General features: G+C 49.5%; 1 protein-coding gene across 1 annotated transcript; it reads left to right on the top strand.

Moving 5' to 3' along the window:
* The first annotated feature begins 95 nt into the window (after positions 1 to 95).
* On the top strand, positions 96 to 12,776 carry TREH (trehalase). The gene is made up of 15 exons (XM_083713607.1): positions 96 to 267; positions 1,166 to 1,266; positions 2,080 to 2,227; positions 3,549 to 3,636; positions 6,827 to 6,927; positions 7,046 to 7,138; positions 7,357 to 7,473; positions 8,754 to 8,876; positions 9,001 to 9,050; positions 9,357 to 9,557; positions 10,074 to 10,291; positions 11,539 to 11,650; positions 11,897 to 12,009; positions 12,327 to 12,380; positions 12,514 to 12,776. The coding sequence occupies exons 1-15, from the start codon at positions 182 to 184 to the stop codon at positions 12,646 to 12,648; spliced, it is 1,740 nt and encodes a 579-aa protein (XP_083569733.1). The 5' UTR covers positions 96 to 181; the 3' UTR covers positions 12,649 to 12,776.
* The last annotated feature ends 379 nt before the right edge of the window (positions 12,777 to 13,155 follow it).

The raw sequence follows: 13,155 nt of genomic DNA, 5'->3' as shown, positions 1-13,155 counted from the left end.
CAGCAGGCACCACCCAACTTCCATAGCCAAATGCTATTGGCCTGTGGTACACAAGCCACACCTACACATTCTCTTAATAAGTCCCAGGTCAGGTTCCAGAGTTGCTTTTTGGTCTTCACATGGGTAAAGTCCAAAGCTTTCTTTGCAGCAATTCTCTACAGCAAATAATTGTTCCACCAGGATGGCCTGGTGGGTGCTCCTGGGTATCTGCTTAGCTGTTGCTGGGCAGCAGGCAGTGGCAAGCAGCTTACCACCACCCTGTGACAGGTGAGTGAGTTTTCTGGGGGCTATGGAGAAACGGGGGTGGGGGTAGGAGGCAGGAGTATGAAGCTTCTCCAGGTTCTACCCAGGACAGCATTTTTGAAGACCTCCTTTGCCACTGCACTAAAACTCAAGGGATCCCGAGTGTGCTGCAGTGGTTAGTGCTGGCCTAGGATACAGGAAGATCCCTTCTCAGTCATGAATCCCACTGAATAAACGTAGGCGGGCTGGTCTCTGGAGAACTGTGCATTGCTCGCTGGGGGAACAGCAGGAAATAAACGAGGTTATCAGAGATGTTACAGTATGTTTTCCCAGGATGGGAGGAGGCACCCCAGTCAGGGGGCTCAGATGCTGTTTGCTCTGAACCATGGTTGCTGATCTGATGAAAGGAGCAGCCGCAAGGGCCCCTTGCTTTGCCAGCATCAGGCAGGGCTCACTTTCATCTCTTGAGGAAAGTTGGCTGCGAGAGTGTCAAGTGGTCTGAGCCTCCCCCTACTGGTTCCACACTGTCCTGCTGTTCTCAGATGTTCGCTGCAAGGCAAAGTAGCTGACTGGTTACTTGCCAGGGAGAGTGTGGAGAACCTCTGTCCCCTCCATGCCATGCCATGCTCACTTTCCAGGATGACTGCAGTTTTCTCCCCTCTGGTCTTCCCATTGTGTCACCTCTTCATCCTCAGGTGTATGCTGTGAAAAATCAGCTCTCAAGTCACTTTGATTGGGTGAAGATATTGGTGTGTATTTGTAGGATCCCTGTGCAGCCCATGCTCACTGTAGGAAAGGATAACCCCAAGGTCTGGCAGGCAATTCCCTCCCCGCTCCCCACTGCCTTTAGAACAGAAGGATTCCGCTGGCGGTGGTCTTTGCTGACCCTCTTGCACTTGCTTCTTTCTCCCCACCCCTCCAGTGAGATCTACTGCACCGGGGAGCTGCTGAAACAGGTCCAGCAAGCCAAGCTCTTTACAGATGACAAGTTCTTTGTGGACATGCCGCTGAAGGAAAGTCCAGGTGAATGGCCAAGGCCCAGTCAACCCCACCCTCCACCCCATGGGGAGATGCAGGACCCTCATTATTCCCCCCCTTCTCACTGAGGCCAGAGCCTCTCCCCCCTAAAGGGTGTATCTATTTGACTTACCGAATACCAGTTTTTCCGGCTTCTGTAACAAGTCAAGGCAATTTGCTCGAGCTTTCAAAGTCTGAAACGTACACAGTTTGGAATGTGCCAGCTTTGGATAACACCCGGAATGACCACAAGATAAGCTTGCAGGTGGAACCTGCCATCTCCTGAATAGTGTGGGGGTCTTGGGGGACAGCCACCCAACCTCTGTTGGAGTGGCCTAATTTGCTGCTTGTTCACACAGCAATAAATGTGCTGATGCTGTGAGGTTAGACTTCTTGGGGAGTGAAGGCTGGGGCTTGCTAGGACCATCCTTATCTCCTATGCCAGGGGTCAGCAAACTTTTTCAGCAGGGGGCCGGTCCACTGTCCCTCAGACCTTGTGGGGGCCGGACTATAATTTTTTTGGGGGGGAAGAATTCCTATGCCCCACAAATAACCCAGAGATGCATTTTAAATAAAAGCACACATTCTACTCATGTAAAAACACCAGGCAGGCCCCACAAATAACCCAGAGATGCATTTGAAATAAAAAGACACATTCTACTCATGTAAAAACACGCTGATTCCCAGACTGTCCATGGGCTGGATTTAGAAGGCAATTGGGCCAGATCCGGCCCCTGGGCCTTAGTTTGCCTACCCATGTCCTATACCCTGAGTCTAGACAAGGCCTGGTCTTTGCTGTGATATCTCTTCCCTTCACAGAGGTTGTTCTGGAGCGATTCCAGAGGTTGGTGAACGAGACGCCTGGCAGGGATTTGTCCCAAGAGCAGCTGAAAGTATTTGTAGATGAAAACTTTTCTCCACGAGGGCAGGAGCTTGAGAACTGGGAACCTCCAGACTGGACAGACAGGTAGGGCTCTGTTGCTCAGGGTTGACCACCTCCACCCACTTCCTCTCTACCAGCACAGCTTGGGGGCAGGTTTCGGGGAGCAAAGAGCTGGTTCTGGGCGCTGTGTGCTCCTGTTCTGTGCCTATAGGGCTGTGAGGTGCTTCAGAGCATTACAATGTTATCTTACATGGAGCTGCCATCTAGGACTCTTGAGAAACTTTGCTGTAAAATGTAGCAGCACAACTATGAAGTGGGACTGCCAGGTCTTCAACACTCACACTGGCTTCTAAGTCCTTTCTGGGTTCTGTTCAAAATGTTGGCATTGACCTATCAGATCCTAAATGTATTGGGGCCAGGTTACTAGAAGGGCTGCCTCTTCTCCCACAAACACGAACCTGCCTGGTTGCTAAAGCTCAGGGGCTCCTCTTCATCTTGCCACCTTCCGAGGTGAGTTGGGTGGTGACTCATATACAAGGTGCCGCCCTTGTGGTAAGAATGAGCTTCTGTGCCACCTTGCTCATTACTTGAGGGAACACACCATAACCACATTAAGTTGAACACCGCCCCATTGCAATAGAAGAAATAAATGCTGGGTCCCTAACTGGACTCACTTTATTTCCTTGACTCCACCTTTTATTTAAGAAGAAGAAGAAGAGTTTGGATTTGATAACCCGCTTTATCACTACCTGAAGGAGTCTCAAAGCAGCTAACCTTCTCCTTTCCCTTCCTCCCCCACAACAAACACTCTGTGAGGTGAGTGGGGCTGAGAGACTTCAAAGAAGTGTGACTTGCCAAAGGTCACCCAGCAGCTACATGTGGAGGACCGGAGACGCGAACCCGGTTCACCAGATTACGAGTCTACCGCTCTTAACCACTACACCACACTGGCTGTGTGTTCCCTCAACAAGGTGGTTTAGAAGTTCATTCTTACCACACCCTGTCATGAGAACATAGGAAGAGCCCTTCTGGATCAGGGCCCGTCTAGTTGAGCATCCTGTTCTCACAGTGGCCAACCAGCTGCCAATGGGAAAAACACAAACAGGACCCCTGAGGACCAGTTCATCCTCCTCTCCTGTGCTTTTCAGCAACTGTTGTTCAGAAGCATTGCAGCCCTCTCATCATGCTGACAGAGCATAGCCATCATGACTTAGGAAACCTCTGAGTGCTGTGCCTGGCACTGTCCTCCTCCTTTGCCCAGGGCTCTTGCAGGTTTTGAGAACTAGGTGAGAGAGCCTCGTGAAGCGCCTCAAGGTCTCAATTGTTGCCTTCTCTTTGGGAGTTGCCATGTGGCCCTTGAGCAGATGGACTGGCCTCTCCATCACTCTCTTTGCTCTCTTTCTAGCCCCCCACTTCTTCAGAGGATTGCGGACAAGAAGCTGCAGTCCTGGGCCCGGGATCTGAATGCCATATGGAGGCAGCTAGGCAGGCAGGTAATCCCCAAGGGCCTCCAGAGCGGAGGGCTGGCTGTGCCCCAGCAGAGGTCGACAGACAAATCTTTGCGATTTCATTAGATCATTGGGAAAAACTTTGGAAATCAGATATTAATTTCACCACATGCATTACTATCAAAGAAAACATCATGAAGATGTTTTACAGGTGGTACTTAACCCCTGTAAAACTGGCAAAAAAATATAAATTAACATCCCATCTGTGTTGGAGATGTAAGGTATCAGAGGGATCCTTATATCATGTCTGGTGGGGATGTGATAAAATTATTTTTTGGGGGGGGGCGGGAAATATACATGAGGAACTGAAAAAAATGTTTAAAACAACAATTGGTAAGAAACCGGAAACATTCCTTTTAGGAATTATAACAAATGACATCCCCAAAGACATGAAGAGAATCTTTTTATATGCAACAGCCGCTGCAAGGTTATTGACTGCAAAAAATTGGAAATCAGAAGAAGTACCAACATTGAAAGATTGGCAACATAATTTTTTTGAAATGATTGAATTAGCAAAAATGACGGCAACAATTAGAATGCAATCTAATCAAAATCTCAAACAGGAATGGAAATGTGTAGAAGAATACATGACCAAAAGATGCTCCAACAAGAACTTACTGATGTGTATAGACTGATTTCACAAAGTCAAGTTAAGTTAAGCTAAGCAGATATATAAGATCGAATGTTTAATTATTAAGATACAAAATTACAATCTCAATAATAAAGTTATAAAATAATAACAAGGAAATCATGCATGGGTGGAGGGAAGACACAGGACAAGAAATAAGAAATGGATAAATGTTGGTACATTATGAAATGTGAATTTACGAATATAATGTACATATGTAAAGATTTCATATACGTATTGCAACATGAATAGCACTGGGCAACAATTTTTTACTTTTTAATGTCTAGATTTCTACAACTGATTTAGGGTATTTTTGCACTGCTGAATCAGGAAATGGCGTCCGTTTCTCTCCATCAGGTCAGGTTTTTGTGCGATGTTGATTTGAAAAAAATCAGATCTTGTGACAAAATCGATTACATTTTTATCGCATTATCAGCTGATTTTTGTCAACACATATCATCCTAAATATGTTTTTAAGAGAAAAAAAAATGTTTTTCCAACAACATATACTGATTACCTGATAGAAACATCGATTACTGTAAACTGAATGGTGGGCATTGATAAAGGTAAGTACACGTAAATTGCATGTTGCTTCACCATTTTTCAAACTTCAGGGCTTGAACTTCCGTTTCTTGGAACTCCTGGAATGCTCAGCGGCAGGGAGGTCTCTCTTCAGAGTCCAACAGTAGTCAGCCATCATGACTGTGTCCCAGCGACCCTAATACCTGGTCTCCATCTCTTTCATGTCCTGATGGAATCTATCCCCCTGCTCGTCACTCATTGAACCCAAGTTCTCAGGAAACCGGTCCATATGTGAAAATAGGTAGTGCATCTTGACGCTCATGTTGCAGCCCAGGTTTCTGAAAGCAGTCAGCATGTTGTTGACAAGTTCTGCACAGTTTCTGGCCTTATTGTTGCCAATAAAGTTCTTCACTACCAGAACAAATGCCTTCCATGCTTCCAGTTCCACTTTGTTCATTGAGTTTCCAAACTCTGGATCTCTGATGAGCTGACGGATCTGAGGACCGTCAAAGATGCCAGCTTTCAACTTCTCCATGGTCAATCCTGGAGAAGCCTGGCACAAGTAAGTGAAGCAGTCGCCATCCTTGTCCAGAGCCTCAGTGAACTGCTTGATTAAGCCGAGCTTGATGTGCAGCGGTGGGAAGAGTATTCTGTCTCTGTCCACCAGAGGGTCGTTGATGACGTTCCATTTTCTGCAAGGCACCAATTCCTCCCGCACAGGCCAGTCCTCCTTCGTGTAATGCTGAGCACGGTCCCTACTATCCCACATGCACAGAAAACATGGGTACTTGGTGAAGCCAGACTGTTGTCCCAACAAAAAGTTCACCATCTTCAGGTCAACACAAATAAACCACTTATGCTGATCATAACCAATTTTCTCCAGCACATACTCACCGCTTCATAGTTCTCCTTCAGTGTAGTCGAGTGAGCCAGGGGTATAGAGGCAAACCAATTGCCATTGTGTAGCAGAACACATTTTAGTGATCGCTTGCTGCTGTCAATGAACAGTCTCCAATCTTTGGGTTCGTACTCCAAGCTTGAGCACTCCAAGCTTGAGCAGAAGCTGCGCAATATCTGCACAGTACACCAAGTACTTATCTTCCGAGAAAAAACGGAGGTACTCTTGGTGCCTGTTGCAGAAGAAGCTGATGCGAGCACTGTCAGAGAGGAGGTTTATTCCCTTCAATCTGGATGCAACAGTTCGGCAGAGTCCTTTGACAAGCTGAGGTCGCGAACTAGATCATTCAACTCCTTTTGGGAAAATGGATGTGGAGCATCATCTTCAAGAACCACTTCTTCTTCTTCATGTCCTTCAACACTGGAGGTATCTTCGTCACTAATGTCAGGAAGTTCTCCGAAGATAGGCACTGGAATTTCATCACAATGAGCTACAGGATGACGTGCTGATTGAAGATCAGGATACTTGAGGCTGCTCCAGTTCTTTCTGTTGATCCCAGTTACATTAACAGCGCAGAAGTAGCAGTCAGTGACATGGTTTGTTGGCTCCCTCCAAACCATGGGAATTCCAAAGTTCAGACTCCTCTTGCCATTGGTCCACCCACGTAGAGTCTCCGTGCATGCCTTGCACACCATGTGTGGCACCCAAGCTTTATCCTGGTCACCAAGTTTAATACCAAAATAACTTTTTGCTTTGCCACACCAATTTATGGAAGATTTCGTGGTTTCATGACTTCAAACTGATCCCTTTTTGACATAATCACCCAGAACTATTGGACCTGAATACTTGTTATTAAAATAATCATTTCCAATCAAAACAATTATTTGACATGGCATTTTACCCCCACCAACTTCTTCTAAAATGCTCCACACAAGCCTACATGTGAGCAAAAAGGTAAAAAAAGACATGTGGCCATAGCTCAAAAACTTGACCTCATTGAGCAAAACCAATGTGATTTTTGGATTCAGCACATCAGATTCGCCCTAAATCAACTGAAAAAACGCAGACAACAAATTTGTTGTTGACCAGTGTAATAAATAGGTAAATAAAAAATCTTTGCCTTTCAGATGAAACCAGAAGTCAAAACTAGCCCTGACCGTCACTCCCTGATCTACGTGCCCAACCCACTGATAGTGCCTGGTGGGAGATTCATTGAATATTACTACTGGTGAGAACCGTGTAGAGTCAAGGATTTGGCGGGAGGGGCGTCCTGTCATGCCTGGCAGTTTCTTTTCGGTCTCTCATTTGCTGCTGCCATCCTGTAGAACCCTGGTCTTTTCCTGCAGGGATTCCTTCTGGGTCATTGAAGGGCTGCTGCTCTGCAATATGACGGCCACAGCCAAAGGCATGATTGAGAATTTCCTCTACCTTGTGGACAAGTGAGATTCTCCTGGGGTGATGGGGTGGTTCCCCTCCTTCTGCTCTGGCTATCTCCCGAAGGGTTGAGAAGGGGGAACAAATGGCCAGCCAGAAGTGTTTGGGTTTATCTTTGGGAATGGAAGGGAAACAAATAGCCCATCAGCACACTGTGTGTGCGCATTTCATCGGCGCAATCTGCCATACACTCTCCTGCTCCAATTTTGCTTCCCGATGACAGATTGGGCCACATCCCAAATGGGGGAAGGGTCTACTATGAGCGCCGAAGTCAGCCCCCCTTCCTCACCCTGATGGTGGAGAGTTACTGGAAACACACAAACGACACCGACTTTTTGAGGTAAGAGCCCTGGTTCTATCCAGTCCCCCATCTTTTTTTTTTTTGCAGGAGGCATGGAGGGAAACCCAGTTTTGTGCTGGTGCAGGCTTCGTCTTCTGCTTCTTCCCCCGCTCTATGCGGGGCTGCCCTTGAAGCTGTCCCAGAAACTCCAGCGGGTGCAGAATGCTGCGGCGAGGCTCCTCACAGGGTCTCTGCCATGGGAGCATATTCACCCAGTGCTTTTCCAGCTGCACTGGCTCCTGGTGGAGTACAGGGTCAGATTTAAGGTGCTGGTTTTGACCTTTAAAGCCCTTCACGGCCTAGGACCCTCGTACCTACGGGACCGCCTCTCCCGGTATGCCCCACGGAGAGCCTCAAGGTCCATAAATAGCAACACCCTAGAGGTCCCAGGCCCTAAGGAAGTTAGATTAGCTTCAACCAGAGCCAGGGCCTTTTCAACACTGGCTCCAGCCTGGTGGGACGCTCTGTCTCATGAGACCAGGGCCCTGCAGGATCTGATTTCTTTCCGCAGCGCCTGTAAGACAGAGTTGTTCCGCCTGGCCTTTGGCTTGGAGCCAATTTGATTCCCTCTTCCTCTTTCTTTTTCCTTTCTCCTCCTGTGATGAGGCTGCATTTTAATATTTTAATGTTTCAATATTTTAATGTTGTATTTTAATCTTGTTTTTAAGTTGTATTCATTCAACTTGTTTTTATTATTGCTTGTTAGCTGCCCTGAGCCCGGCCTTGGCTGGGGAGGGCGGGGTATAAATAAAAATTATTATTATTATTGTTATTGTTATTATTATTATTATTATTATTATTGAGATGTTGGGTGTGGGGAGGTGTTGGACTGCCTGCTTAAGTAGGAATGGAGCTGGTGACGAGGACAGAAGGACAGAAAAGTGTCCATCTTCTTCCACCCGTTTTAGCCTCTGTGCTTAAATGTGGCTTTCAAGTGCCTTTCCTGATGGCTCTAGGACATGGGCAGGCAAACTAAGGCTGGAGGCCGGATCCGGCCCAATCACTTTCTAAATCCAGCCCGCGGATGGTCTGGGAATCAGCATGTTTTTACATGAGTAGAATGTGTGCTTTTATTTAAACTGCATCTCTGGGTGATTTGTGGGGCATAGGAATTCATTCTTCCCCACCCCCAAAAAAATTATAGTCCGGCCCCCACAAGGTCTGAGGGACAGTGGACCGGCCCCCTGCTGAAAAAGTTTGCTCTAGGAACTTTCCCAGCCGGGATATACCATGCCAATTGTGCCCAGTTGCTCTTTCTGGCTCTTTCCCCCCTACCTCAGGCACAATCTTCATCTCCTTGAGGCTGAGTACCAGTTTTGGCAAGATCATCGGGCTGTCAATGTCTCCTATGGGGGCGAGGAATACACCTTGAACCATTACAATGTTCAAGTTGGGGGGCCCAGGTGAGGTGTGCAATGCATCACATTTGGAATTGGTTGGGCAGTCACATGCCCATCTTCTGAGGTGGCGAAGGGCTTCTAAGAACTGAATTCTCACTAAATCCACATTATTTCACCCTCCTCCCAGACCAGAGTCCTACATGAAGGATGTGGAAACTGCTGCTGGCTTAGATGAAGGTAACTAGCCCTGCAAGCTTCCGCCCTTTGCATCCCTGTAGGGCTGCTTTCTAGTTTGGACCCAGAGCTGAGCCTGTGGGCAGAGGAAGCTTTCATGCTCCCCAGCCAGCCAACAGGGTCCCAGGGATTTCCCTCATGACCTGGTGGGGTGTTGCTTGGCCTTGTAAACCAGGGGGAGACAACAGGGGAGCTCCATCCAGGCCTTATTTGGGATACTGAAGGCAGTGCAAGGCACATTGGGGTGGTTTTCCCTGCCCTGCCTCGGTGGTCATCTTTTTTCTTCTCCTGTCCTGTTTCTTTACACAGGAGCCCGGGAAATCCTCTGGGCTGAGCTGAAGAGTGCAGCTGAGTCAGGCTGGGATTTCTCCTCTCGTTGGTTCCTCCCGGAGTCATCCCTGCTTGAGGCCTCTCTGAAAGACACCAAAACAAGTGCCATCGTGCCAGTGGACTTGAACGCCATCCTTTGCAGGGTGGAACAGCTTCTGGCCACATTCTATGGGGTTCTGGGTGAGACATCTGAGATGAGGTATCCCCTGGGAGCCCAGTGAGGACATAGCCTCCAACACGCCGCAGAGGAAAATTGGGATGTGTATCTTTTGGGGTGGCAGGTTTGTGGGAGCCAAACCAGGACATCTCAGGATCCAATGAGAAGCTGGGATGACTTCTGTAATTCCTGGATGTCATGCTTAAAGTTATGGGGTATGTGGCTGCAGGGGTCTTGAATGGTGCAGCCCACATCCCTGGTGGGTGCAGAGCATATGGTCTCTTGGACTGGCTCCCAGGCACAGGATGACACAGCTGCATAGTCAGGGGGAACCTCGTAGTCCACCTCTGCAGTTGGTGTTGCACAGCTGCTGTGAGTGCCACCTAGGCAGAGGTGAGCTGGCACCCCTGTGTGATGCTGGGGAAAGGAGGTCTAGCCAGCTGGGGAGAGAGGATCCACCCTGGATTAATCAGAAACTGAGCCTACAGGACAGAGGTTTTTTGGAGGTGCATAAATTGAGGCTGCTGTTGCCTCTCCAGGGAACAACGAGAAGGCCAACTTGTTCCAGGCTGCTCACGAGCAACGGGTGGCTGCCGTCCGTGCTGTCCTCTGGAGCAACAGTACTGAAGTCTGGCTGGACTACAACCTAAAACAACAGAGGCACAACGAGGCTTTCTATCCAACCAACCTCATGCCCCTGTGGATGGAATGTGGGGTGGATGTGGCCACTTCCGAGAAAGCCCTTCGCTACCTGGAGGTAAGCAGACGTAGGGAGGCGCGACTGGGCTGGGGAGAGGGGAGTATCAGAGGTGGAGGCTGGGACCTCTCCAGCTAGCTGGAGGGAATTGGGAACAGTTCCAAGAGCTGGGGAATGTGGGCACCCTTCTCTTCACCCAGATGGATTCCTGGGTGCTCTTGGGGGCACTTTGGAGTTTAAGGCAGGCTTCAAAGGAAATCTGCCAGAGCAGGCATGCAGGAAGGAGAGTGGAGCCAGTGGCGAAGCTGCAAGCACCGCTACTGGGGGCAGAGAGCAGGCGGGGGCGTGGCTGGCACCCCTGGGAGCGTGACATGCCTTCTGGAGGGGGGCGTGGCACCTGGTGTGTGGGGTGGTGGTGCGTGTCCGGGGGCGGGGCTGCCACGATGGCACCCTACCGGAATAGTGGTACCGGGGGCGGTCCGCTCCCTCCACACTCCCGTTCCTCCACCAGTGAGTGGAGCCCTGTTGAAATAAGCCTTCCAAGCGCTTTGCCAAGTTTAGTGGGAGAGAAGCCCTCTGGGTTTTCAACAGGAGGCATGTTGAGCAAGAACTTCTGACCAGAAAGAGCAGTGGTGGAATGAACTGCCAGGGAAACCGTGAGGCCTTCTCCTTTAGAGGAAGGCTTTGTGGGAAACCTGCACCAAGTCCCTGGTCAGGCAGCTGCCAACTGTACCTCTCCCCAGGGAGGTTCAGCTGACACCTACATGATACACCATTAGGTGCCCGGCAAAAATGCTACTTTAAAGTGACATCCAATGCCCACTGAAAATGTCTGTGTGTGTGTGTTGTTTTTGTTATGTATTTTGTGATTTTATATTGTAACCGTCCTGAGACCTGCGGGTATAGGTGGTATACATATATAATAAAACAACACGCTAAATTTCACCTGCTACTTCTGCCTCCCTACAGTACCTGTGATTTGCACTTGCCCAACTCTATGCGCTGTGTTGCATGGGCGACCCCATGGCACCCTCTGCTACACCAGCCTCACCCTCTGTCCAGGCCACTGGTCCCTTCTGTCCTGATTCCTGAAGGTGCCCTTCTGCTCATTGTTGCTCCAGACACACAGTGGCAGACTTTGGGCTCTCAATTATAAAATGGTGCCCTGTGCAATGCCAAAATTTGGCACACACACCGCTTTCTTGCTCCACTCTATAGCATTGTTGAGGTGCCCCCTGCAGTGTGGCCAAACGGGTTGCACTGCCCTAAAACTGCCTCTGAACCACACAGTGTGTTTGTGCCCGCAGTCGAGTTCAGCGCTCTCCTATCCCCACGGAGTGCCCACCTCTCTGGTTCGAACACAGCAGCAGTGGGACCTGCCAAATGCCTGGGCCCCTCTCCAGGACGTGGTGATCTCAGGTAAAGCCCTGTTCTGAAATGTTCTAAAGGGAAAACAGAGCTCTCTCTTTGGAGGTTTACTAGTTCCAGGTGTTGCAAATATATGCCCCTCTGCCAATTGCACAGAAGGGGTGTTTCCACCCACCCCTTCTTGGTCTGCTATTGCCAGTTGCAGCCTTGCCTCACCCAGGGAGAGATGCTGTGCTGCTCCTCTGCAGGGCCGCTGCCACCCCTGCTTGCATTCTGACAGCACTTTGTGCTCGCCAGGTCTGGCCAAGTCCTCATTGCCTCGAGCACAAGAAGTGGCCTTCACTTTGGCACAGAGCTGGATCAGCATGAATCTGGCTGTCTACGAGAAATACCACTACATGTATGAGAAGGTAAGACGTACACAGACACACCCCCTGTGCTCCCAGACCAGCCTTGTCTTGCTGCTACTACATAGCACATAATCCCATGTCTGGTACTCTTAGCCACTGCCATCCTTTATTCCCAACGGGGTTGGCAAACAGGTGTTTGCAAGCTCTCTTAGCTGTCCTCCAAGCCTGCTTCAGGTACAAGAGAAAACCCTCCCCGTGTTGCTCTGGGTGGAGTGATTGTCCTGCCACACACTCCATACCCAGCGTCATCCTTACCCACAGCTTACTGAGGTTGTGTACCTGCCTGTCTGCCCTAACTCCCCCCTTTTTTTCTCCAGTATGATGTCGAAGGTGATGGAAAACCCGGTGGTGGGGGAGAGTATCAAGTACAGGTGAGGCATTAAGCCCTTTCCCCCATCAAAGCCATAAACTGGTGCCTGCTTCCACCCCATATGGGGCTGAAGTAGGGGCACCTGGCTGCAGCCGCTGTGAAGCCTGGATTGACCTTCTCATCTCCCTTTGCAGGAGGGGTTTGGTTGGACCAATGGATTGGCTCTGCGTCTCCTGCATCTCTATGGCGACCGCCTCACCTCTGCAGGCACATTGCTCTTTCGCTCCTGGCTCTGCGTTGGGGCCTGCCTTGTTCTGTCCTTGATCTAGGAGTGGCGGCTGCTGCTGGCCCAGAATGCTGCTCCATCACCAAAAGTGGCTGTCCTTTTGGTGTCTGTCTGGGTGGGCTGGTGCTCTGCATGGCTGGGGCCAGAGAATAAAGCCAACTTGCTTGCTTCTCCTCTGCATCTCTCTACACGCCATAACCCGCCCTGACCACCACATTCCACTTGTGCAAAGCCTACAGGAAGTGAGGCAGTGTTGTGCAGTGGTTAGTGTTCGACTAGGACCAGAGTTCAAATCCCCACATGGCTGTGACACTCATGGGGTGTCATTGGGCCAGCCACTGCCTCTCAACCTAACCTCCCTCACAGGGTTGTTCTGGGGATTGAATGAGGAAGAAGACCAGGTACACCATTTTGAGCTTCTAGGAGAAAAATTGGGAATAGCAATGCAATAAGGGCTAAATCAGCACCTTGGGAGATCAGGTCGCTCACTGTCCTCCTCCTCCTCCTTCTGGATGCTGCTTAACATTGGTCCCTTCCCACAAATATCCAT

Source organism: Podarcis gaigeae (assembly GCF_964106915.1).
Source record: "Podarcis gaigeae genome assembly, chromosome: 15".
Lineage (NCBI taxonomy): Eukaryota > Metazoa > Chordata > Lepidosauria > Squamata > Lacertidae > Podarcis > Podarcis gaigeae.
This window is presented reverse-complemented; position numbering and strand designations above follow the sequence as displayed.

Bases quoted from the DNA above. Each gene is read 5' to 3' on its own strand.
- TREH (XM_083713607.1), top strand. From the start codon at position 182: ATGGCCTGGTGGGTGCTCCTGGGTATCTGCTTAGCTGTTGCTGGGCAG. The intron at 7,474-8,753 runs GTAAGAGCCCTG...CCCCTACCTCAG, and splicing joins AACGACACCGACTTTTTGAG to GCACAATCTTCATCTCCTTG. The intron at 9,558-10,073 runs GTGAGACATCTG...TTGCCTCTCCAG, and splicing joins CACATTCTATGGGGTTCTGG to GGAACAACGAGAAGGCCAAC.